The sequence below is a fragment of the Peromyscus eremicus genome, chromosome 2 (assembly GCF_949786415.1).
Source record: "Peromyscus eremicus chromosome 2, PerEre_H2_v1, whole genome shotgun sequence".
Classification (NCBI taxonomy): Eukaryota; Metazoa; Chordata; class Mammalia; order Rodentia; family Cricetidae; genus Peromyscus; species Peromyscus eremicus.
In genome coordinates, this window is record NC_081417.1 from 163,759,268 (window position 1) to 163,785,736 (window position 26,469).

General features: G+C 54.8%; 1 protein-coding gene across 1 annotated transcript; it reads right to left on the minus strand.

The window, feature by feature from the left end:
• Window positions 1-451: 451 nt before the first annotated feature.
• Window positions 452-25,624, minus strand: Plch2 (phospholipase C eta 2). Its single transcript, XM_059256309.1, has 21 exons — window positions 25,486-25,624; window positions 23,259-23,521; window positions 22,953-23,081; window positions 19,749-19,919; window positions 18,014-18,107; window positions 17,680-17,883; window positions 17,358-17,478; window positions 15,900-16,071; window positions 15,478-15,585; window positions 13,982-14,140; window positions 10,193-10,291; window positions 9,783-9,865; window positions 8,524-8,621; window positions 8,254-8,436; window positions 7,931-8,038; window positions 7,187-7,311; window positions 7,024-7,108; window positions 6,687-6,833; window positions 6,377-6,456; window positions 3,896-4,193; window positions 452-2,205 (listed from the first exon to the last, which is right to left on the minus strand). Exons 1-21 carry the CDS (start codon window positions 25,619-25,621, stop codon window positions 911-913), a joined length of 4,158 nt encoding a protein of 1,385 aa, XP_059112292.1. The 5' UTR covers window positions 25,622-25,624; the 3' UTR covers window positions 452-910.
• Between the last annotated feature and the right edge of the window lie 845 nt (window positions 25,625-26,469).

The following is a 26,469-nucleotide window of genomic DNA, read 5'->3' on the forward strand; positions in this document are numbered from 1 at the left end:
CCTGGCCTTGCTGAGCTCGAATAGTTTGATACAAGCCCTGCCCGTGGCAGGAGAACAGTGAAGGCAGAGTAGCCTCCCCAGAGGTATGTCTTTCCCAGTAGGGCTTCATGGAGCTACCTCAGTCAACAGTGGGTTTGAAGGTCCCAGGAGAAACTATGGCCTCACCCATAGCAGCACGACAGCTTTCCAGGAGGTGAATAGGCCTGGAACCATTTGCTCCAGGGGCACAGCACAGTGGGGGCCTTTGGCTGGGAGCCTAGGCGTGAGGAGGGGGTTACCTAGGCCTACTCTGGAAGACTGTGCTCTGTCCTCTGAGGCCAGAGCTGCAGCAGCTGCAGCAGCAGCGAGTAGCCCAGAAGGAAGGGAGCAAGGTGAGCCCACATGGAACAGGCCTGATGCATTTATTGGAGGGGTTGTGTTCCCGAGTTTACACAGTTGCTAGGTGGTTTGTTTAGAACAAGCCAGGTGCACAGTGGGGTGGGGGACAGGGACAAACATCCTAGCAGTTGTGGGTGTGTCACAGGCATTCTGGGGTACTAGCACAAAGCAGGTGGCAAAAAACACCACACACACCACAGGGCCAGACACCAGGTAGAACAGTGGGAAAGGGCTCAGAATCTTTAATATTGTGTAAGTTTTGGTTCTAAAAAGTTAAATAGCTCTCTGTATATATCTTAAAATGTGGAAACTGCCCACTAGGACAGGTGGACAGTGCTGTTCCTTGCTTTCCAGGATCAGAGACAAGAGGACAGCTAAGGTTGAGGAGGAGGCTACTGGGTGCTCCAGACAGTGAGTGGGGCACAACAGCTTTGGGGACCCAGTGGCTTCGTTTCCTGAGCAAAGGGTGGATTGAGGCCAGCCTTCCCTGCAGGCAGTCACAGGGAAGGTTTTGAGTTTGAGTCAGGCAGGGTCAGAGACTGAGCAGCAGCCGGCCATCAGCAGCACCACACACCTGCTCAGGAGCTCCTTTGCTGGGCATTGGCACATCCACACAGCCCTCGTGACCTACAGAACAGGCACCCTCAGGAGTGCCCCGCTCCTCCTCTGGGGGACCTCGTGAGTCCAGGCCTCTTAGACGCTGCTGGCGCTCCTGAGCTTGGCGGGCCCTGCTGGCAATAGCACGCACGCGACTCTGGCTGCGAGAGGAGGATCTCCTTAGGAAGCTGGGGCCCCCTACAGGCCCTTCCCCAACCGGGCCCAAGCTGGTGGGTGATGTGATGTCCCCAGCTTGCTGGAAGCCAGTGAGCCAACGTAGCTGCTCTGTAAGAGCATCTCGCCGCAAACCTGGACCCAGCACCTGCTGCACCACACCCCGGCTACAGTTCAGGCTGCTGGCACTGCCCTGAAAGCTAGGGGCAAAGTCATCAGCTGTCAGGTCTCCCAGACTCTTGGACTTGGCAGACACTGGGCAGTCCTGCAGGCCTACCAAGGGGAGGTGATGCCAGGGTGGCCGTGGGTGGAGGCTGGTCAGCCGTGGGGCAAGAGGCCGGGGCTGCAGCTCATCAGGTGCAGGAGTCAGCCCACTAGCAACCCGCAGGTTGGGGTTTGATTTGCTCTTGGTCACAGGAGGCAGGTCAGGATGGGCAGCTGAGGCCAAGCTGGGCCGTGGGGTCAGACGTCCAAGAGAGACCCCCGGAATGCTCTCTCGGCTGCGGCAGAGGCCCAGGCTGGGCAATGAGAGGTCTATGACAGTGTCACTGGATGACATGCTGGAGGACGAGGACACACTGTCCCGGTGACTGCCAGGCTCCAGCCGCTGCCATAACCTGTCAGTTCCTGTAGCATCTGAGTACACTGCAGCCATGGGAGAGGGCTCCAAGGGCACCTGGCCCTCACTTTTGGCCCTTCTAACCACTGGCAGGGGACCCAGGGCCCAGGAGCGGCTCTTGCTGTCTGTCTGTCTGCCAGAGGTCCCATCACGTGGCCCACTGGGGATCCCACCATTGTGTGGTTTTAGGGGGGCCTCTTCATTGTCCCTACTGCCCCCGGTCCTGAGCCGGAGGGTTCCAAAAGCTCCCAGAGTTGTCCGCTGGGGACTGGTCACTTTGGCTCCTGGTTCTACAGGGCACTGGGGCCCTTCCTGAGAAGAACCTGTGGGGACAGCTGCCTGTAGTGGGGGGCCAGGGCCCAGGGCTGGTTCCTCTGCAATGGGTTCCAGGCTGCACAGGGGGGAGGTGGGCCGCTGCAAGGGGAAGAGGCGAGTATCTGTGGGAAAAGAGGGATGGGAGACAAGAGGCAGAGGGATGTACAGAGAGGGACAAAACGGAGAAATTAAAGACACAAGTGGAACAGAGAGGAGACAAGGAGAGGGAGAGAGAGAGAATATATGAATCTCGTCAATGAGTGCTTGCTGATTCCTGACCCCTGAGCCAAGGCTAGGGGCCAGCCCCTCCCAGGATATCCCAGCCGCTAGGTGTCTCCATTTATACAATGCAGTGTGGCACTCAGAGTCCCCCACCCTGCTAAAGTTGGAGGAGTGGTGCCTGGGCCCCACACAGGGTCCATAGGGCAATAGGCAGGCCAGGCCTGGTTCTCCTTGGACTGGGGCAGCATGGGGACACACAGGGCCTGGGCCTGTTACCTGGCACTCGCGGGTCTCAATCCCTAACTATGGAAGCAGCATGGGAGCAGGGACAGAAAGGAGAACACAGTCAGTGTGGGGTGGGCTGGCAGAGAGACAGACGGACAGTGAGGCTGGGCAGGAGCAGGGGGAGTGCGATGGAAGCAGGCAGACTCCCACCCACCCAGGCGAGGGCTCAGGTGACCAGCTCAGTCCAGTTCCCTCATACTCCTGCTGACAAGGTGTGGGCCAGGAACTGTCGGCCAAGATGGTGGGTGGTCACACAGAGGCTAAGCGCCATCTGGGCAATGCAGGTCCCTGGGAGCTTCTCCTCTCAGCACTGTGTGCTCTGAGGCCCTGACCTCCCAGTTCTGAGCACCTTCTACCCTGGTCTCTGAGGAGGCTCCAAGGGATACCCTTTGGTACCACCACCAACTGACAGCAGACTTTCCTGAAGGGACTGCAAGGCAGAGGAATGCTGGAATCTGGCCCTGGAGGAAGGGAGGGCCAGAGCTGGAACCTTTTCAGACCTCGGACGGTCATCGGGGCAGCCAGCAAAGCACCAGGGAAGCCCTCACTGAGGGCTGACTGGATGTCCTTGGGTTCCTCAGCAAGCAGCCCGCAGAAATGCCATGGCGACTCAAACTCTCCTCTTCCCCATCCCTCCAAAGTGCAGGGCTGTTTGGGCAGAGGGGAGGGGTCCGAGGCAGACAGGCCATAGGTCAAGCTGATGGAGCAAATGAAGCGCAGCCACAAGAGCACAGCAGGCACGGACTGCCTAGGCATGCCAGGTGCGTAGAGCATGGGATGCGGAGGAACGGCAGGCCTTACCCGTGGAGAACATGGGGGAATGACTCCTGATCTCCTCCAGCTTTTGAACGAACAAGGCGTTCATCTCTCCCTGCAGTGCCCCCTGCTGCCTGTGAGCACCCTCCGGCTGGCAGGGGGCCACCTTGGGGCTGCCTGGGCTGCCTGGGCTGCTGGAGTCCGAGGACACAGAGCCGCTGCCTGGACCCTGCCGCCGAGCCCTAGGACCCTTGGGGGCCTCTCTGCTTCTCCCTGGGGTGGCTCGAGGGCTCAGGCTGCAGCGAGGGCCCCCCAGTGAATCTACCCGGGCCCGGGGCTGCTGGCTGATGGCCATGTGGCTGCCTGCAGTCCCCGGGCTGGGTGGCTGCTCCCTTCGCAGGCCCTCAACGTCCATACCGCTGCAGGAGCCCACCACACACTTCATGCATGTGGCGGCCATCCCTGCAGGTCCAGGGCCTTCAGGGACATGTGGGGACCACACCTGTGCCGGGGTTCTCTCTTCCGTTTCTTCTCTCGCCAGTGCCTTACCTCGGGGGCTGCTGCTGCCTGACTTCTCTTGAGTAGGGGCCTCCAGAGCTGGGTTGGGGCTAGGGGGTGCCACGTCATCAGCTGCCCCCTCGGAGCCCCCGTCCTGTGTGCCCTGGGCCAGCTCTGGGAAGCCCTTGCGACTTGGCTTCTGGCTCTTGGTTGGGGCACTGGCTGTGCGCCGCAGGAGCCTCTGGCTAACGGAGGGCCGGGGCAGGGGCTGCCCAGCAGCATGACTGTCCAGTGAGCCTGGCTTTGGGCCGCGGAGGAACAGACCTTTTAGACCCAGAGTCTGCTTGACCTGCAAGAAAAGGAGCCCACATAGCCGGTGCCTGGCCCCCTGGCCCAGGTATGGCTGATGTGGAGAACTGGCTCTCCAGAGACTCTGAGCCTGTGGGTGCCATGGACTGCCAGAATAGCAAGTTGGAATGCCACATACAGGGAACAGGGTTTCCTGGCAACTCTAACAGGATGTCACCTTTCAGACTATAAATGTGTCCCTTCCCAAACTTGAGAGGGAGTCTAGAGAACTGTTCCCATGTTACCTCAAGGGCAGACCTCAATCCCTACACCTTGGCCACCCACTTGTTCCAACCTTGAGAAATGGAGGACTGCGGCCCCAGCTTTGTGGAGAAAGAAAAACTGGGGTCTGTTGTCACTGTGGGTCACACTCACCCTGACCTGGTGGCAGCAGCCTGGAAGGCCTGCTCTCCCTTGGGCTCTGCCTCCCTTCTGCCTCTCTACTTCCCAGGTACTCCTGCCTCCTAGAGGGCCGCCTTTCTAGGAAGCCTTCTTGAACTCCCCCAGGAAGACTCCTCCAGGCTGGCTTGTACTCTGGCCCCATGAGTTCCTGAGGCCCTCAGCTGGCTCAGCATTTGACCAGTGCCCAACCATAGCCAACTTCTGCCCAGTCCCATCCTGCATTCCCTTCTGCATAGGTAACTGCTGGAGAGGATTTGCAGCTACCTCTTAAGAGGGCAGAGGCCACAGGGGTCCTCACATGCCATACACATCCCACCAACAACACCCACCATTCCCCCAAGATGGGCCGTGCTCGTGCGTTGGAGCAGCCCAGGGCCTGGCGCCCAGAGGCCTTTCTGCAGAGGCAATAAAATGGTCAGCACTTGAATCAGCTTCCTGATTCAAGATCCCAAATCCAGTGCAATTTGGTCAACATGGTTGGAAAGCCATTTAGAAGGAGATCCAGGATTCGAGCTGGTATGCCTGCTGCGTAAACCTCCACCCCAACTAGAACCCTGGCATAGACTGAGGAGAGAGCTGGACAGGCTGAGAACTGACAGTATAGGCAGACAGAGAAAGGAGGATAGGAAAGGAGCTGCAAGGCTGTGCAGAGAGAGCTGCCGTTGGGGGATGGGAGGGGAGAGGAAGGGCAGAGGGTGGGTAGGATGAGGACAGGATATTAGGGCAGGCCCTTGACCTTGGCTGAATCCTGGATCTGCCTCGTAAATGCCACTCTCTGGCTGAGGATGGCCCCGGGAACCCCAGAACTGTGTCATGATCCATGTCACATGAGCTGACAAGTCTCCAAAATGCTACCAAGAATCACGGATGCTAATGGGCGCGGCCTGGCATGCAGGTGGGGCGGCGGGCTACACCGTCCCGCAGCGCCGGGTACCTTTGAGACTCCTAACAAGGCTGAGCTTCTAAAAGTAGACTTGGGACATAGAGAAGCCCACTGCAAGACCAAAGAGACAGAGTGAAGGCAGATGAGGTAGCCATAGTGGCCAGAGCAGGGCCTACCCAGCCCTTGGCCCTCAAAGACAGGCAGACACAGGACAGATGGGTGGTATGCTAGAACAGGACACCTGCAGTGCCTCTAGGCCCATGGTGCTACAAGAGAGTCAGTGCTGGACCCAGCAGGACCCACTCACTGTGTGGTTACAGGCCCTAAAGGGTTGGTTGCACCAAATTGTACCCTAAGGGTGCATCAGACCCCACTTAGAACCCAGACAGCTGGACTTCCTGTTCTGGCCTGGGGCAGGGCACATGGGGTGGGGGGCCCAGGGACCAGGTAGTGGGCAAATGCAAGTAGATCCCTTGCAGGAAGTAGGAAGCAGAGGGATGGGAATCTCAGGACAAGGAAAGCCTCGGGAGAGGTCACCGTGCTCTGTCCCTGCTGAGAAGCCAAGCAATCAGTGCTCCCAGATGTACAGGACATAGGAGGCCATGGAGGAAAACTGAGACTGACACTGACAACAGATGGAGGGCAGGGAGGTGGACACCAGGGAATTCCATCCCAGGACACGGACATTTGGCACACTTGATGCCCAAAACCCCCTTGGGATATGGAGGCAGCACTGGTAGGCTCCAGGGTCAGTATTTCCCAATAGCCCACATCAAAGATTGAGGAAGAGGCCCAGAGAAGTGAGTGCCAGGCCCTAGCCCCAGAAGGGGACTGGGCAGGAGCAAGGGGCTGGTACTATCTTTCCTGTGGCTACAGGAGGCCTGGGAGGCAATACTCACCTTACCACTAATGTCACTGACAGCCACATGTACAAAGATAGAGGCTTCTTCCATCCCTTCTAGGTACACATGACGATAGCCTGGAGCAATAGGGTCACCAGTCATCAAAGTTCCCACCTCTTTTTACCCTGTTAACTCATACTTTCCTCAAAGGTCTTTAGGCCTTGGGTAGGACCAGAGAGCCTCCAACTCATAAGAGGGGGAGGCCGAGTGCTGATTCTGTGCTCTAAGCTAGTTAGGAGCTCCTTGGGAACACCATGGGGAATGCTGGCAAGTGCTGAACCACCCCCAGCCTGGGCCTCTTCCCTACCTGGCATCATGCTGCTGAAAGCCAGCGTCCTCTGGCCAATGAAGTCACGTCCAATGGGGTCATGGTCCCAGACGAGGAAGCGCACAAGTGCAATCTCAGGCATGTGCACAGTGAACACCAGAGTCTCCCCCCACATGGGGTTGAATCCTGGAGACAGTGGGGACAGAATCAGCAGGCCAGAAGCTGGAACCAATGACTGGCAACCTAAGGGGCTCCAGAGTGGACAGGACACTGAGCACCCAGCAGGTGGCCCATGGCCACTTCCTCTGGGGTCTACGGCAGCCTTGGGCACACACTGGCATCTGGTGCCCTCACCCACTTTGACCGGGGCCCTCACCATTGTCGTCCACCACTCGTGTCTGCTCCTTGCTACAGTCCACAGGGAGCCCGATGACCTCCACCTCCACGAAGGGGTCGATGATCTGGGGACAGTGTGAGGGGTGGCACCAGGGCCCTGGGCCCTCCCACCACCCACCTTGCCCATATGGACTTGCCCCTACCTCCCCACGGTCACCCAGCACTGAGTCCCGTGGCTTGGGCAGCTGCTGGCCACTGATGATCCTCAGGGCCAGCTGCTTCTTAAGCTGCCCGGGCAGGGGGTCCTCAGAGTTGGGGTTGAAGACACCTGAGAGGACACAGGTGTGAGCCAAATGCACAGCTTACAGCACATCCCTACCTATTGATCTGTGGGGCTCTGGTAGAAAACAGCCCCATAGAACAGTCAGAAAGCTTTGGTCTGGAATGGGATTGCTGCATCATAGTGAGGGCAGGTCATAGGGTAGGTGGGGTCTTGCTCAGGCTGCTAATGTCAGGGGTGCACCATGCAGTGAAACACAGCTCAGTGCAACCAAGAGAGGCATAATGAGAAGACAGTATGCATACGAAGACTCTGCAGCACACTGGGAGAGTGCTATGGATGGCTCCTGGACACACCCATCAGGGACTGAGGTCCAGCACCTGAGCCTACATCTCCTAGAGCACGCCAGGGCCCCAGACAAGTCCTGCCCCCGAATCTCATGCAACCTAGAGCTCAGGGCCCAGCAGAGGGGTTCCCTAAATCCCCACCCTCAGGCCCCTGGTGTAGTTAGTGGTCATTGCACCCCTGAAGGTAGTTCTCCCATTCTAACCTCCCAGTGTCCTGGTAGTTCAGTCTCAGCCTGACCCCCCCCCCCCAGCTGTGTGTACCCACCACCCCAGTATTCAGGGTAGTCTCACAGGATCCCACCCCAGCCTGAGCCCCTCACCCTGGCACATGCACTGGGGTTTGAGCACGTAGCCACAGCCACCGTTGGCACTGAACTTGGCCCTGTTCAGCTGCAGCATCCGCCCCTCTGACTGGTAGTTCAGGGCAACTGGAGGGAAGACAGACGCCCATGCAGGTCAGTAATGTTCGCACACTCTTCTGCACGAGTTCTGGGGCTGGAAGCCCAGCATACGTGCTAGCAGTGCAGGGACAGACGGTGTTTCTCATGCACCCTAGGGTCTGAAAGGCCCCACCCTGGTTGCCAAACACCTTCAGAGACGGCCCTCCTCACCATCCCACCCTGTACCACATGCCTGCACGCACCCATCTGGCAGCCAGCATTCCAGAAGGGTTGCGGATTGTAATTGCTGGAGTCAACACGGTAGGAGGAGGGGTAGATGCGTGAGAGCTGGTGCTGGTTGAAGCGCAGGTACTGGGCAGGCTTTTGCTGCAGGATCTGGTGGGCCTTGGTCTCACTGAAGGACGACACCTGCCAGCTAGATGCCACTGGGGCACAGACCAGTCAGCCATGAGCACACAGAGCCTGTACCCCACAGCTGACCTGCCTGGCCCCACCCTCCACGTGGCCCTCACCCTCCATTTCCACGTCATGGGTGCCCACAGACTTGGTATATTTCACTAGGTCCGAGAGGGCTCGTGACAGCTTCATGGTCTTCTTTTGCCGGGCAGTCCTGCGAGGGTGTGGCAGGGCTACTCAGGACCCTGTGGCTACGTCCCTCCCATCCAGTCCCAGCCAGCCTTTCTGTTCTTCGATTCAGGCTCCAGGGCCTGTACAGGTCCATCTGCTCCCCAAATCACATGTCCCAGGCAACCTGGGACTTGTAAACAATAGTTAAGGTTCATTGCACCCCAGCAGGCAAGTACCCCACTCTAACCTTCCAGTGTCCTGGTAGCTCAGTCTTCTCTGTTCTATGTACCTACCACCCTAGTATTCAAGGTAGTCTCACAGTAGGTAGGGACAGGAGTCACCCCTGTCACTGATGAGGCTATGGAAACATGTCTGTTGGATATGGGTAGCTATAAAGCCTTCAGGGGATCTTGACCCTTGACAAAGACCCTGGGTGCCCCTGAGCATATACAAGATCAGGGCTGGGGATGCCTGCCCAGCCAAGGGGTGTTCTGAGGAATATGAGCTTCTGAAGCATTCTGGGCAGGAGGGAATTAGTCATGGAGAAGAGATAGGCCAGTGACTTAGCAGTGTGCCGTGGCAGAGCTGGGAGTGCAGACACAGAAAGGTGGGGAGAGGCTGGTTGTGACACACAAAGAGGAGATAGACTTGAACAAGGCCTGGGAAGGAGAAGGAGAGGGGCTGGACAGGAGGGGATGAGCTCCAAGCTAGACTAGTGGGTATGAGACCCCAGTGAACTCTCTAAGGTGCTGTGGAAAGCAAGTGGACACAAGTAGACTGGCACTCTTGTGGGGTGTAGGAGGCACAGAGATAGACAGGCATTGCCCCTGGAGGAAATATACAGTTGGGGGCCTTGGAAAGAGGAGGTAGAAACTGAGGTCTGGTGGGTCAGGCAGTGTCTATGCCCAGGAGACTCTGAGGGAACCTTAGGACCCCGCCCCCGCCCTAGCACCTAAGCACTGCTAGGCTGACTCTGTGCTGTACATCCCTTTCTGCAGCTGCATGGACAACAGCTTCACTTTCTCATTGCTTGCTTAAGTGTTCAGAATGACAGTGGAGCATGGAATCCCATACCAGCCCCCCATTTCTGCCCAGCACTCAGGGATAGCTCCCTGGAACTGGGCAAGAACCACACACACACACACACACACACACACACACACACACACACACACACACATACACACTGGGGCAGGGCACTGACCCTCGGCTCTGGCTTCCTGGGGAGTCCAGGTTCTCATTCCCTTCTTCCACACTGGCCACCTTCTTTATCTTGCTGCCTTTTTTCTGTGCAGGGAGGTAGATTTGTGACTTGAGAAGCCATGGGTCAAGCCAGGACATGAAAAAGGACAGGACGTGCAAGGCAGAGGCTATCTGCCCAGGTTCCTGAGTTCCTACCCAGTTGGGCCCACAGAGGTATCTGCAGGCTTCTGGCTCTGGGGGACTCTCAGACAGCCATGGGATATCTGAATCTCAGACACTGGCCAGAGTGGGTCAGGAGAACAGCAGCCAGAGCTCCTGACCTTGGGACCCTGAATCCAATCACAGCTAGCAAATGGTGCAGGGATGGAAGTAGCACCAGATGGGACCTCCTAGCCCAGGACCTCTGTTCACCTTGCGCTTGGAGAAGCTGCTCACGAGGAGACGGCTGTTCCGCCTGCTTGCCCCGGTGTCCTCCCCGGACTCCACATCCTCCTCCACCTTGCTCTGACCCTAAGAGGCAGACAGAAGTTGAACTCAATTTCTGACCAGCCAAGGAGGGCAGGACAGCTTCCTGGGTGACTCCAGAAGGCCTCTCTGGAGGAAGTCGAATTGAGCAGGTCTGGGAGCAAGGTACTGATTTGGGGGAGCCAAGCACAGCTACCAGGAAGATGCCTGAAGATGTGTGGTTTTAAACTCAAGTACCAGTTCCAATTTTTTTTTTATCATGGATGAAGACTGCATAATAAGTGCAGCTTGCATCTGGAATATTCTTTAGCTGAGTGCTTACATAATCCTTTTTTGAAAATCCCTGAAGCCCTGACGCCCCAGCCTATTTCTGCACAAATTAGGTGAATAATCCCAGATCCAGCTAAGTGAGGCTGGGAAGTACCCACTGGGCGCAGGGTAGGCACACCCTGTGGTCCTCCAAGGTCCGGGGCCCAGGACCCCATCCTGGAAGCTTGTTCACATCACAACCATTGAGCAACTTGCACACTTGCTTCTCCAAGGCCACCATGGCTGTCAAAACACTCCCCACAACCCTTGCACGGGCACCTGGAAACTCAGAAGAGTTCTAGTCGGGGTGCCCCATCTGATTCTGTTCCCTGGCCTAGGTGGAGAATGGTCTCTGTCAGACTCACTAGAGCCATGTACCTGCAGCTGGGAATCCCTGCTAGAGAAGGGTGTCAGGAAGAGAGACATGCAGCATGTATCGCAGTGTGGAGAACTGTCCATGCACCGTGCTGTGTATCCCATACATCCACAGGTCATATCTGCACATAGCGTGGATGTTACTGTACACACCATGGACAGCCCTGCACACTAGCTCAAGGACACTCCTATACATGCATATGGACACTTCTTCATATACGATAGACACCTCCACACACCATGGGCACCTGAACACAGCATGGGCCCTCCCTGCACATACCTTGGTGCCCTGCACACACTGTGGACTCCTGCACATATTGTGGACTCCTGTACATATCACGCCCATATGTACACACCCCTGCATATACCATGGGCACTTATTCACACTGTAAAGAGCCTACTTTGGTCCCTGACCACAGAGAACTCTTAGTTCTCTGCCACTGACTCAGAGAGCAGCTGGTGTTTTCCCATGATCTCTTCTGCCTAAGCTATTCTGCCTTGACATCAATCATCAAGCATCCCCTGTTGCTGATCTTATTGATGTGATGATAGTCTGAAGCTCCTGCCAACTGCCTTTACATTGAATTCCTACTCTACCCTCTTGGAGTGTCAGGACCAGATGTGGCTGCCCTTCCTGATGCCCAGAGTGGCCCTGTGGCCATGTTGGCCAGGCCCTTCCAGTCTACAGACTTCCAAGGTCCAGAGCCAGAGGCAGATTCCCAGTATCTGAGGTACCAGGTGTATCTGTGCCCTGCACATCCTTTCATTAGCCTATGAGCCCCCAAAAATGATAGTCCGTTTGGCTCTGAAATTGGGAACGTGTGGTGGGAGAAGCCCTAGAAGCTGCCACTCGTGTTGAGAACCTCATGAGGCTGACATTTTTCTAAGTTCTTTAAGTAATATTCAAACTGTTGCCATCACCATGCCTTGAATGAATAAAATATGCACACAAATTAGGAGAAGCTCACACTGACCACAGTTCACACCAGCCACAGTTCACACTGTGCTCACCAGCCACAGTTCACACGACAAGGTTAAAATCCATCATCAGCCCAGAAACACCATGCACATTAGCTTGACCCGGCCACCCTCAGGGGCTGTGAACAGCTGATCATGGGGTAAGTTTGGGGCAAAGTAGTACAGGCAGCACTGGGGGGTCCTCTCCACAAATAAGGCCAGCAGTTAAGCCTCCATCCTCAGCAGAAAAGATGCTTTTCTGGGGCCAACCTGTGGGACAGGGCCCCAGTGGCACTGTTCTGTAACCTCTGGAGCTATGTTTAACTGCTAGTAGGGGGTTTCTTCTGTCTCCCCTTGTATTCACAGGCTACTCTCAAATCTTCCTGCTGTCTCACAAGAGCCCCTGAGCTGGGCCTCATGTCCTCAAGGTTCATATGCAGAGAAATCACACCTAGCCCGAGGGGGAAAAAAAGCCAGAGTGACTCATGGTAGGAGCACAGATAGATACTCATCCCTCATCTGGACTACATGCCAAGAAGCTCCCTGGCTGGTCAGCGCCCTTTGCTACAGTTCTTCAGCCCCTAGCTCTGCAAACTTCATGATGTGTACCCTTTCTATTTGTCTCCTGCACTGTGTCACAGACCGCCTGGTGATACTGTCAGGCTGGGGGGGCCAAGCTTCTCCTCCAACAAGGAGATCCTCCCCTTCTTTTCCCCCTCCTCCTCCTCTTCCTCCTCTTCCTCTCTTCCTCCAAGAAGCTTTCTCTGAGCACAGTTATTTACACATGAGATAGCAGGGGCCAAGCTGTGCTACTGCCCCCAGGTGTCCTTTTGTCGGCCAAGAAAAGCAGAGATCCTGTTAACCCTAACCAGGATTGGACCAGTTACAGGGCCAAACCTCCACTCAGCCTCTGCTAACAGAGGCTGGGCAAAGCATCAGGTAGGCTACGTTCTCTTGCCCAAATGTCTGGGAGCTAAAAATAAAAAGAAGGCTGTGTGCATAGGACCTGTGTGAGCCACCTGCACAGAGCTATCGTATCAGCTATGCTGAGCCCTCCAGTGTTGTGGGTGGAAACAAACACACCTCTAAAAATACAGCAGGAGAGGACCCTGTTCATCTGGGAGAGGCCCCTTCCAGCCCTCCCAAGAGCCCTGGAAACAGCAAAAAGTGAGCCAGTGCCACAGGAAGGGAAGGGCAGGGGTGGGAAGGCTCCCAGGCAACGGGAACTGCTCTAGCCATCTCACCCTGCTCAGCTGTGAGGCCAGCTGCCCAACCTGCCACAGCCACCACAGCCAGCTGCTGTATGGATCTTCCACTCAGGCCACTTACCTAGTGTACCTGTCCTTCAAGCCTGGCTTGCTGCACCCCACCAGAGGCGCAGACTGACTGCGCAGTCTGGCCCAGCCTGTCTGGCACCTGCCTCCACCCCATCACACCTGCCAGGACAGTCTCTGAGGGCCATTCTCTTTGTATTCCCCACGTATCTGTGAGCTGCTTCAGGTAGTGGGAAGCTCCTAGGACTGGCTGGGCCCTGAGATCCTGATGTCCACCCTCCATCACCCATGAAACCCTCACCAAGGTAGGCAATGCTCAAAGCCCCTCCAAGAGAAGCCATAGGTCCCCAAGGGACTATTTGCCCACATACAAAAACTGTGCTAGTATACATGAGTGTGCACAGGAGTGTATGCAGGCATGTGAATATGTGTGAGTATTGTACAGACATGTGCAGACGAGTGTGTGTGTATAGATATGTGTGTGCAGGTATGTGCACATGTATGAATATTGTATGGTATGAGCACACAAGCATGCATATGTACATGTATGCATGCAGGTATGTGGACAGAAGTGTATGTGTATATGGGTATGCATGCAGGTATGTATGTGCATGTGCAAGCATTGTGCATATGTGTGTTTAGATGCAGGTATATATATATGTACTGGCATGAGCACAGGTGCAAGTGTACTCACAGGTATATATATGGATAGCTTTATAGATATATCTCTACATACTAGTGCCTATATGTGTATATATACATCTACTACCACATATTCTTGGGCCCTCACCCAGCCCACAGTCAGCAACACAGATCTCACCTTCTTGGCCTCTGCTTTATGCCCAAGCTTTCCAGATGGGGACAGTGTGGAGACAGTGAAGTCATTGGGGTCTTCACAGTCACGGATCTTTGACTCCTTGATAAGAGAATCCAGCTTCTTCTTAGCAATATTTTCCACACGCTTCCGATTGGTGGAGGCCTGCCACAGCCAGAAGTTAGCCCATTGGTATCTGTCCCCATCCCAGTGAGCAGCAGAGGGGCAGCCATCATAGTCCCTGTACATACCCTGTGATTCTCAGTGCAGAGGCAGCTATGGACAGCACTAAAGCCCAGACACATGAGCCCTAGAGTAGCATGGTTCTGTCGGGGGCGGGGGGGGGGCAGGGGAGGAAGATGGGACATTCTAAAGATAACATAGGATCTGAGACCCACACGCTGGCCACCATACATGTCTACATGTTGAGCAGACAGGAGGGACAGGGCAGACTTTGGAGAAACCTCTAACCCTGGCTGGGTGCCCTCTCTGACAAGACAAGCCCAGTGAGACACGGATGTACTTGGAGTGCTCGAGGGAAGACTTCAATCTGGGACATCAGGATTCCCAGGGTGCTCAGGATGGGGTGTAACACAGACATAAGTTCTGTCACCATCCTGGGCCAACCAGAGACATGTGCAGGCACACCCAAAATAGGAAGAATCTGCTGTCTCAGGGCTTTCTAAAACAATTAGCCAGCTCTGGCCCAGAGGCCTCCTGCACAATTATTTTCCCATCTGATGACTCCTCAGGGGAAAATAAAGTCTTCACTGCTTCACAGCAACTGAGAGCAGTGGATGAGCAGTGCCCAGAAGAGAGATGTCAGTTACAGAGCCTGCCTCCACTCAGCTCCCCCAGCCCCCAACTCCACTAGCAGAGGCTCTTACAGACTGCTCAGGCTCCCTCCACAGCCCCCAGGCCTGGGCCAGACCAGCTACAGTAAAGATACAAGAGGCTCCGTGGAGATGACCACTAGAGGGACCTGCCAGACAGGAGAGCTCAGCACCGGAGCTGGCCTTGGAGTGGGGTGGTTAGGCGTGACTACCCGGAGTCCAGTCAGCTTGGACTGGCCAGTCAGCTGAGGTGCTCTGAGATAAGGCATATGGAATCCAAAGTGCACCCCTATCCCTGCTCAGTGCTGCCTCCACTCACTGGAGGGCCAAGAGGACTAGGTCAGCATCATAGACCAAATCCAAGAGTCAGTTCTAGCAATGGAAACCAAAATGAGACAACAGTAGACGTGTGGCTGGCCTGCTGGTTAGACATGAGGTTCATGTCTCTTATACAGAGGGCCAAGCAGGCAGAACAGCATAGACCCCAGAACAGCACAACCTCAGAAGCTAGACAGCTTTGCACACCACACCAGCATTTAACCTTATGTCCATCCCTCCCAGCTGTCACTCTTTCTAACTCATCCTGGCAACCAGGACAAGAGGCTACTCTTGGGGACCATGGGCTTCCCACCCTTAGGACCTCCATCAGAGCCTCTGGCTCCCACTTACATCCCCATTGAGGAGCTTGCAGTCATCATCAATCTCGTCGGCGCTGTCCTCATCAGATACCTCACCTTCTTCTGCATCCTCGCTGATATTGGCAGGAAGCTTCTTCCCCTGGGGGACAAGGTAGGTAATAGGAGAAGCTCTGAAGGGAGTACAGGAATCCAGTGGCTGGTACCCACTAGGAGCCCTGCAATAGGGAGGGGGCTTTTCCAAGCTCCTTCTTGGAATCTCAGGACAAAAAGTGGGTTGTAGTTGTGCAACCAGAGCAGTTGCTGTTGTAGCAGCAGCATACAAAGGAGGTGGCTCAAGACGGTATGGTCACCCCAAGGGTGAGTGCCCACCCCCCAAATCTGTCTATAGACCCTGTAATTCTCCGGCTTGGCCCCAGGCCAGAGCCATCACAATGATGGTCCCAGAAAAGTCACCTTCACCAGGATCTTGCCCTTGAGCATCTGTGGAGAAGGAAGCATGGTGGCATCCTCGCTGCTCACTGAGGATAGGTCCAACTTGTCCCCAAGGATGTCAGTCAGATATTGGGCCATCTTCTTTTGCTGAACGACACTACAGTGGTTCTCAATGGACAGGATCACTGGGTACCTGTGGTACCAAGACAAGAGGGGTGGGAAGAGACCAGAATCCTAGAGCATGACTAGGCCCCATATCTGTAGGTATACAGGCCACCTATATCTTTGAATGATGACATAGGTAGTTAAGTAATTAGGTAAAAGATCTGCCACCTGCTCTAAGAGGTGATCCACCAATAACTCTGAAAAGTAAATAAATGGGTAGGAAAGAAACTGAGAAACTTTAGGGACAAGTAAAGAAGGCATGAGAAAAAAAAACAAAGGAAATAAAAAACTCCAGGAAAGTAAAAAGATGGTGTCTGAAAAAGTCGTGGTTTGAATATGGCATGTATGAGATAATATAGAATAATGAATAAACATAACCTCATTGAGCTAGACAGTGGAGGCCCTGGAGTCCTGACAGCAGCCTAAGCCTGGCATGCACCATCAAGCAGGACAGTAGCTACTACCTGCTTAGTGCAGAATGAAGAGTATGGGGTGGAGCTTTTTTAATGCTTCTGCTTTGTTTATTCACTTTGTTTTTTTTTTAACTACATGTATATACATCTGACTTCGATTTTTACCAAAAGGCAATCATGATCTGTTTAGAAAGCGTAACTGTCCAGAACAAGAAATAGGCAGTCATGTGATATGAAAAGGGTAGAGAGCAGGGCGAAAGTACTTTTCTCCCCATTTTTCAGACAAGACAGGTCCTTGAGGGGAATACTGTACCTGCAAAGATGATGCTGGCTCACAGAAACAGCCCCTGAGCTGCAACACCTTCCTCAGCTGCAATCCCGAGAGCCTTACTGATACCCTCCACCCCTCCCTCCCACCCAACTGCTTCTGTTTTCGAAATCCACCTGGCTCCCTGTTTCACCAGCCCCTTCTCTGCTTCAGAGTCTTGTTTAGCCAAGGTAATGTCTTCTGTTTCCAGAAACCAAATTGGATTTTTCTCAGCAGCATCTATGGCCACAGCTGAGTGACAGCAAATTGAGTCTGGACACAGAGTGGCTTCCTGGGGGTAATTAGTGCTCGGGCCGTCACTTCCATGGGTGGCTGAGACCAGAGATTGCCACTAAGTGTCTGTGGATAGGCTACAGGCACGCGATCATCCTGCTGTCCATTCTTACACACACCGCAACCTTTCCTCCCTCCCCCGCCACTCTCCTCAAAGAATGGTCTCTAAACAAACCCTGCCAGTTGGATATTATAGTCACTGTCCACTGGGAAACACAAGGGAAGGAGAGACACCCAAACCCTGGATGCCCTTCCCCTGCCTGCCACAGGAGCCAGCCCCCAGGAGACCAGGCCACTCACTCATTCTTGATGAAGGCATATTTGTTGATGGTTTCGATGACATCTTTGAAAAGGATCTTGGAGGTCAGAGTGTAGCCGTGGTGCACAATAGGCTCCCCATCAGGCCCGTCCCAGCAGTCCACTGTGGGCAAGCAGACCCTGGTTAGCCCAAGAGGCTTAGCAGTGTAACCCTAGGGAGGCTGAGTCCCTGGACTCCAACCACAGGGGGACCCTGCCAGAGGCCCCCATGGTTCCTCAAGCCCAGCCCATTTCCTGAAGGAGGTGCCATCTGCAGCCAAGACTGGTCCTCTGTGCTGGAGGGGCAGAGTCCAGGAGTGCTTACCCTCCACACAGCGGCAGCCGGCCTGCAGGACCCAGGCATACATATCTACCCGAGACTGGGACATGAGCTGGTCACCCACGAGGTAGGTGTTGTGGGATGAGGTGATAAAGTAGTGACTCAATGGCCGTGTCATGTCTTGGTGCACTCCATGGTGCTCAGGGTTGAAGATGTCACCAGCGGGGCTCCTCGTGTAGTTGGTAAAGCCTGCAACATAGCATGAGACTGTGGCACAGAGCAGTTCAACACGGAAGAGTCCCTTGTCCAGGCATGCAGCTGTCCCATTAGTTTCCCACCATCCCCCAGAACAGCTGAACTGAGGAGAGTACCCACTCACCATCAATGCCCAGCACCCCCTTGCTCTTATTTTCCGGGCAAGGCTCAAATTGCTCGATGATATTCTGACAGCTCTCGAGTGTCACACCATTCATCTAGGCCAGAGCAGAGGCATGAGCCCGGGGTAGTTTATTCACAGTATGGGCTACCTTCAGGCAGCTTCCTCTTCTTCCCACCACCATCACCATTTCCTGCCCTTGTCTCTGATCACCACATGGAGGCTGACCACAGCAAGGGTGGCTGCAGGGCTGGAGGCACTGACCACCTCCTGTGCCACATTGCCTGGAACTCAGCAGCCAGCTGACTATGAGTCACATGGATTGTGGGTTACTTTCTCTGATTGAGGGGGAAAATATGGCTGCCACAAGGAGGGATCCAGCCATGACATTAAGGCGGGGAAGCCTGAAGGCCGGGGCCACCCCAAGGGTAGTGTAGCATAATGGTGAATCTTAACTGTCAATTTCACAAAAGTTAGAGTCACCAGGAAAAGGAGTCTCCATGAGACTTCTTGTCTAGATCAGGTTGGCCTGTGGGCACAGCTGTGCGGGACTGTCTTGATTATGTTAATTGATGTGGGCAGACCCATCTTAATTGTGGATGAGACCATTCCCTGGGAAAGGAATCCTGGTCTGTGTAAGATGGAGGACGCAAGCTCAGCGTTAACACATATGCATTCATCTCTCTCTGCTCTTCACTGCGGATGCAGTGTGACCCCATTTGCTCAAGCTGCTGACTCTCTGACTTCCCTGCCACAGTGGACTATAACTTAGAATTGTGAGCCAAATAAGCCCTCTCTCCCTAAGTTACTTTTGTCAGGGTATTTTACCACAGCTACAGAAAAGAAACCAAGACGCTTGGGTGGGCAGCCTTGTGGAGGAAGCAGGCCTAGCAATAACCCCGTAGGCCATGGTGGTGGGGAAGGGGTAGTCCTGGGCAGAGCTAGGAACCGAACCTCAAATCCCAAGACCACAGCTGCTATTCAGCTACCTAGTCCCCTCCCTGCTGTGGTGGTGCATGGCCAATCACTGTAAGGGGGACTCTGAGCATGCAACTGGGCAAAACTGAGGGCCTTGAGCAAGTCCCAGCCAGTAACTAGGCTCCCAAGGCATGACCTCCTCCTCCTGGGAAAAGATCCGGAAGACCCTGGTAGGTAGGTCCAAGAGGCTATCCTCAAGTGCCACATGCTATCCTACTTCCCATGGGAGTGCTCTCTCCACAGGGCTTGGCCCCCACATCTCCCTGCCATCAGAGTGGGCAGTACCTTACCCATGCCCAGACCTGTTCTAAGGTGGGAGGGGGTGGGCTCTGAGACTGTAGTGGTGAATGGTCTAGGCAGCAGGGCAGAGCCTATTAGTGGACTGACTTCCTGGGGCCAAGTGTTTGCTGAATGGACAGGTAATTGCAGGAGGCCACATCTGGAGTCAGGCAGGACGTGGGGCTAGACAAGCATGGAGAAGGGTGGTTCACATAGGCCAGGCCATGGAATCCCAGCTCATGAAATGCTCAGTATGAAATTTTTGCCAAGGGCAGGTATGACCCTCTGGAGGCTTTAGGTGGGGACCCAATGCCAGAATGGAGCTGACCAGAGCCCCCTCTATCTGTGAGGACACTGTAAGCTTCCTCACTTACCTGGCAGCATCAAGGTCCTACTCTGCTGTGAAGCTCTGAACACATAATAGCAAAAACTAAGGCTGAAGTTGAGGCCACACCCACCTGCAGCTTCAGTGAGACCTTACCTTCTGCTCCACCTCCAGAAAGCGCTGCAGGTCGGAGGCATCCAAATGGTCCTTATGGTTGCTGTAGGTCAGCATGAGCAGATAGAGGTCTCGGCGAGTGGACATCATCTTGTAGAAGGCGCAGAATTCCTCAAAACCTAGTGTTCCCTGATGGTCATCTGTGTCTGCCTCCTGTAACACCCAACCTCAGGTCACCACCCAAGCTGCACCTTTCCACTCCCGGTCTCAAGCCCAGCTCCCCTTCTTCTGCCACACCCCACGGCACCCCTCCGATGGCTCCTTTTCTCTCCTCCCGTCACGGTGGCCCTTGAAAGCACAGATGGGAGCCTCCCCTCCCTTACGCCATGCCTTGCGAGGCCAACCTGTAACCAAACCCCATCATGACCCACGCCATAGACACCAACACCCTGCCTTGTGAGCTGAAGCCTTCCCCTGGAGCTCTTTCCACCCTGGGCTCTGAGCCTACACCTGCAACTACAGCTGGCCACCCGCCCTCTGACAAGAAACACTCAGGGCCCTGGAGGGCCCAGCAGCGTCCTGGCTCAGGTGTCAATAGTAGAGAGAAGTGTTCTTGGTCACTGCCTTCCTTTTGCAGAAAACAAAGGGTTCACAAGATACCCCCAGGAACCATTCCACAGGGTGCCCAAGGAAGCATGACCTCTTCCCAACCTTTACAGAAGCATCTACCATTCCCTAGGATGCTAAAGTTTGAGACAGTGCATACCCCAGGCCCAGGCCACGAGAAGATTCAGAAACTAAGGACACCAGGGATTGGAGTGGGCTTAACAGTGGCCCCAAGGGTCTCAGGAGTGACCCAGGAAGAAGTTGCTTGAGTTCTAAAGACTGGGCTTTAGTTCTGCAAGGACCTGCTGGGTGGGGTGGGGGAGCCCACACTTTCTTGGAAGTGCCTGCATTGGCACTTACTGTAGAGAGTTTATCCCAAGGGACCACTGCTCACTGTTGAGTGGCAGTGCTCAGTACTTGAAAACAAGACTGGGGTGGCCCGAATGGCTCAGAACCACCATAAAGCTGCCAAGGACCCAGGCCACAGCTTACCCAAGGCTCAGTTCTCATCCTCCACTGACCATGGGCTCTAAAATTAGGTTTTATCCTATGTCTTGTTCTCCCAGACCTAGGCATGCAGATGCTAGTCAGCAGCTGTCTGCAGACACTGGCTGACTCCTCAGGCCTCTGTGGAAGTTCTAGATATGTCCTCTGGGGCATGTCACCAAATCTGTCACACCAAGTCTGTAGGGCCTCGTGGAGGCTCTGTGCATTTGGGCACTCATATTAACCCACTGGCTTCTTTCCCCCTGGCCATCCATGGACTGAAGAAGGTCCCTAGGAAAGACAGGAGGAACCAGAATGGGTATCTGACTGTTTAACCCAAGTGGAGCCCTGGCAGCATGGAAAAAGAAGCTACCAAAAGCCTCTTGCCAAGCCCTCTGCTGAGCTGGGCCCTGGTTAGCCCAAGGGTAATCTTGGGCTGTTAAACCTTAGGACCAGTGTGCTGATCCACATTCCAATCTTATCTTAGATTTAATGATGTCAAAGCCACTGTATTCACTTCACAGGTCTCTGCTCCAATTAAACAGTTCCAGACCACCATAATACTGATTATCAGAGTGACCTGAGCATTGTAGAAGGCAGCATTTCCATCCTGGGGCTCAAAGTGCTTATGGAGACTACTATAATTGGCCTAATGGGACCCTGCGTGGGCAGGGAGATCAGGCTTTCAGGGTTCGGAGTCTCTGACTGCCACAAATAAAGACCATTGGGTCTGAACTGTGTGAGCTAAAGTGCAAGGCCCATGTCTCCAGGACAACAACCCCACAACTTCCTTTCCAGACCTAACCCTGGAACTCCATCCCACCTACACACCCCAGCTGTTAGCCTCTCAGCTCGTGGTCTTTTGTCTTTGTCCAGAGCTTCCAATAGGCAATATGAAGGAGGTAGGCCTGAGATCACCCAGAGGGACCCCAGGAACTAATTAGTACCCAGAGGCCTGACCTCTCACAATGGTCAGGAAAGCACAAATTCCTGAGTTCTACCACACGGAGTAGCTCCAACCAAGGCCTGGAGCTTAAAGCCTCTAATCACATACAACCTACCAAGGGTGTTTTCCCTCCTCTTTCCTCTCAGGCTGCTCTGAGCCCTGAGTCCTGTTCCACCTGCTGTCTGGTCCTTAGTGCAGCCTCACTCTGAGAAAAGCATGCTGAGCCCAGAGCTATCCTGGAAGGGTTAAGGACAGCCCAGTGCAGGCGGTAGGGAATGGAAAGTCCTCACATCAGATGCGAGCCGTCTGTTAGGCCCCGCTGCTCAGCTGACTGACCCCATGGGGGCCTTCAGGAGGGCGGGCAGTGAACACTCCCATGGTCCTCAGTGGGCAGTCTGAGAGTGTCCTGCTCACTGCCTATCATTCACACAGAGACCCAGCTAGTAGCTGTCATTGCTGCAGCTGAGCATGACTGCCTGTCTAGCATGAGTGCACACGCAGGAGCCTTTGAGGGCCAGACATAGCAGAGCTGTCAGGCCAAGAGCGCGCGCGCGTGTGTGTGTGTGTGTGTGTGTGTGTGTGTGTGTGTGTGTGTGTGTTAGGGACAGGTCCAGCATCCATGCTCACAGAAAACCCTTTCTAGGCTGCAGCAAGAAAACAAGGCCAAAGATCTGGGTTTGCTGGCTCAGCCCATTCCTGCCCCAAACCAGGACCTGCTAACGTAAGAGTTTCTCTCCCATGGAGGTTCCCAAAAGACAGAACTAATTACAGACAATAAAGGCTGTGCTTGGCTGAAGGATGCATTTTCATAACTCCCAACACCAGGGTGGTTGGGGGTCAAGGCAGAGTGGGGTGGCTACTGAGAGCTGCAGCTTGCCAGTCCAGCTCTTTGCTGGACCATGTGTGTCTTTAAGGCTGGGGATCCTAAGAGGCCGATAGATGGGGTGTGGCTGCACTTGAGTGGCTAATCTAAGTACACTACCTAGATATAGCCTGTGCCCCACAATCAGCAGAGCAGCACCAGGCACAGATGCCAGGAGGTGACACCTGAAGTCCCTGACTACCTACCCTGTGAGGCATCCATTGCTCTGTAGGCACTTCCCGCAGCTCAGGCCTGGCTGGCCACTCCCAGCTTCCCATCTGAAGCCTGCAGTAGCCCCAGAAGGTGTTCCCCCAGTGGCCTCAAGCCGGTCACACTCAGCACTCACCCTGAACATCTGTTTTACCCTCTGCCGGGGCAGATTCACGTTGAGTTTATGCAGCAGCTGCAGAACCTCACCGATGCTCAGGCTGCCATCTCCATTCTTGTCAGCCTCATCAAACGTCTGCTTCAGCCACTTTGGGGCTGAGTTAGGGGCCAACACAATCCATGGGCCTGGCCTCACTTGTTCTGCCCTCCAGCTTAGGCAGCAAGGAGCAGGAGTCCCCAGCCCAAGCACCCCCCCTCATCTTCCCTTCCTTGGGAAACTCTACCCAGGTGGACAATGGCGTCTGCTCCTGGAATCTGTCCCCACCCCTGATGCCCAAGGATATTGGTCCCTGGTGCGCTGCCGACGGGCTAGGCTGTCCTCATCACTGATGCCAGCCAAGAGGTAGCGAAGGCCGGTGACCCAGGTACGTGCCTCTTCACCACTAGGTGAGACCAAGTCCAGTGACTCACGGTGACTGCCATGGTAGATGCTGAAGCAGCAGTTGGGGTCGAAGCTGCTGTCAGGGTAGCGCTGGAAGATTTCAGACTGCCGTCCCTCACTCACCTCCTGGATGGAGTCAATGGAGACTGCAGGCAAGCGGGAGGATGTAAGGTCACCAGTGACCCGAGTGCTCCCTACCCTTTAGGCTCAGAGCACCGTGAGCTAAGCAGATTGCATCTTTGCTCTCAACAACTGACACCCTAATTCAATACCTCCTCACTAAGCCCATCCTCAGAGAGGCCCCTCTGGTCCTCTGCCCTTCAAGAAGTAAAAGTACAATATGCTTGGCTGACCCCCCCCATCCTGTTCTGCTGACCATAGTCCCCTCCTTTCCCCTTTAGTGAGAAGACACATACACACATGCACACACACACACATGTGCGCATACATGCATGCACGCACACACATACACACACACACACATGCACGCACGCACCCACGCACATGCATGCATGCATACTGGAGAAAATAAGAGAGGGGCTATTTGTCCTCACCTGGCAGTCCAGGCACCTGACTATTCTAGGACTGAGTTTTTTGGAGGTGCACAGTGGGACATCAGGAACAACTCACTCCATGCATCAAACTCTCGCTAGCTCATCTCTCCATTCTGAAAAGTGTTTGCACCAGGCATGTCCAGATCTGCAGCTGCTTCAGTAACTAGCCCAGCATTGCAGGTGAAAAGCCAGGTGTAGCAGCCAGCTGCAGCTTGCAGATGTGCTAGGTTGCAGGTATATCAGCATGCCCCATTTAGGTTCCACAAGGTCTCTTTTGGCTGGCCTCAGTATCCCAGCTCCATGGAACCTCTGCTCAGTTCAATCTCTGCAGTAGATGAGCTCAGGTGATGCTTTTATAATTTGTCCCTAGGACTTGGGTAGGACTCCCAGACAGATATGCAGCCCACAGGTGGCCAGTGTCCCCTTCTGGTCACCAGCTATCCCCTATTCTGCCTCTGTCCTTTCTCAAGTTCCCTGGCATGAGTGGCTTCAGCCTGGCCCAGGGACCGGCACACCACCCTATTCTTCTGCATTGCATCCCAAGCATCCACTGAACTTATAGGAGTGGGGAAGATTGAAGGTCCCCGAACCAGTCCTGTTCATCAATCTATTCTTCTAGTTACTTCCGGGGGTGTAGGGCTGGGGGGCAGCTCCCTGGCCCATCAATGCTCAGCTACTAAGAAATGGACCTTTTGCTCCTTGTCAGGGTTTCCCCTGGATGACCAAATTCCAGGAAAACTTCTGGGCTTGGTGCTGCTAGCCAGGCACCAGGCTCCCTCTGCCTGTGCAGCCTTGAGGCAGCTCTACTGCCCTCGGGCCCAGCGTAGGGCCAGTCTACACTGGCTTCTAGGGCCAGCAGAAGCCACCCAGTCCAGAATGACTTCACTGTGGGACTCTTTTTCACATGGGCCCTCTAGGGCCCTGGCAGAGTGACTATCTCCTGGGACTCCATGGTAGTATCCTTGGTAAACGCTGAGCTGAAGCTTTCCCTGGCATACCTGGGTGCTGCTGTTGGTAAAGCCAGAGGGATCTTAGAAATTCACTTCTCACAGCCTTGAGACTCTGGTATCTTTCCCTGATCCTAGGCCTCCCGACTCGTCCTCTGTGTACTCCAATTCTGACTCCCTGCTCCATGAGAGTTGTGCTATTCAGGTGACCCCTGAAAACCACACCAAGTGCTCTGACCCATGCTGCCTGAGTTATCCTTGGGCTTCCAGCCTGCGCTTGGTGTGCCTGACTGTGTGGGCTTCTGTGGTTTCAGGACACTCTCGTCTCCTTGGCTGGTCTGATAGCCCCAGGGCTATGCACTAAGTCATCCAGTCCCCATGGAGTCCCAGAGCCTTGCCAGGAGGCAGCTGGGCAAGGACCATCTGACCTATTCCTATTCCTTATTCCAGATCCCACTGCAGAAGCTCCAGACCACTTAAGTCTAGAGAGGACCAGCACACCATCTCAGTGGGGTCTTAGCTCATAACAGCGTCTACTTGGGAGGCCTCCCTGTCCTGTGCTCCCCAGGCTCAGGCCTACCCACCCCCATCCCTGGGTTGTTGACTCACTCTTGGCCTTCTCATTCTTGCGTGAGGGCCGCCAGCGGAGGCAGGAGCGGTGCTCATCCAGGTAGTAGAAGCGGACCAGGCCCTTGGAGCTGCCACGGAGCTTCACCATCTGGGTCCCCTCCTGCATGGCACTCATGCATCGCTCCACTAGACACAGGTGGACACATGACAGAGACAGACAGACAGAAACTATGAGAGCTATGGTCATTTCACTTCTCTCCAAAGGGCCCTGTGTGCCTGTGTGGCCCTGCCCCAAGCATGAGACAGAGTGGTTACCACTCCTTCTCTGATGGTCCTGGGCCACTTGAGGTGGGTTGAGGCACCAGGGAGGTCATTCAGCAACAGTCTATCCCCCAACACATGGCTGGTCCCAGAAACTGCTGAGACCCTAAGTGGCCTTCACTTAGACTGCCAAGCAGTCAGAGACCAGAGGCCAGACCAGTTCCCAAATCCACTGTGCATGGAGCTCCCATGCTGGGCACAAGGTGGGCCTAGGCACCATGCACCGAGCCTGACTCCTAGCTGGGCCACTCCTGAGAGCCTACTGCCCCTTCTTGCACATCAGGAACAACATCTGTCTCATGGGCAGCAAGGTCAGAGAGAAGTCCTATGGGAAGGCACAGAGCTGGGAGGCTGAGAGCTGGGTTTAAGTCCACAGCCTCCTCTTTCCTGGTCAACTAGGCCTCCTGTCCCAGGGTAAGGTCCACAAGTTTCGGGACAGAGACAAGTTTGGGGACAGAGACAAGCCCCGGATGCCCCTCATGCTGTTCTTGAAGAAGGAGACTGAATGTGCACCCTCTGCTCCTGAAGCCAGGAGCAGTGAAGCGAGTGTCCTGACCAGGGTCTCCGTGGCTTCCTGAGATGCACTGGACCCTCCCACTGACCACCCAGCAGCCTTCTTTCTTCTGTTCATTGTCTCACCGTCCAGGGGCTTCTGATGCCATCTAGAGGCCATGGTGTCTATACCCGCATGCCTCAATAACT

Coding starts and splice junctions, on each gene's coding strand:
- Plch2 (XM_059256309.1), bottom strand. CDS start 25,621: ATGAGTGCCATGCAGGAGGGGACCCAGATGGTGAAGCTCCGTGGCAGC. Junction 17,884..18,013: donor GGGGGTGCTGGGCATTGATG/GTGAGTGGGTAC, acceptor GCTATGTTGCAG/GCTTTACCAACTACACGAGG. Junction 16,072..17,357: donor TATGCCTTCATCAAGAATGA/GTGAGTGGCCTG, acceptor TTGGTACCACAG/GTACCCAGTGATCCTGTCCA.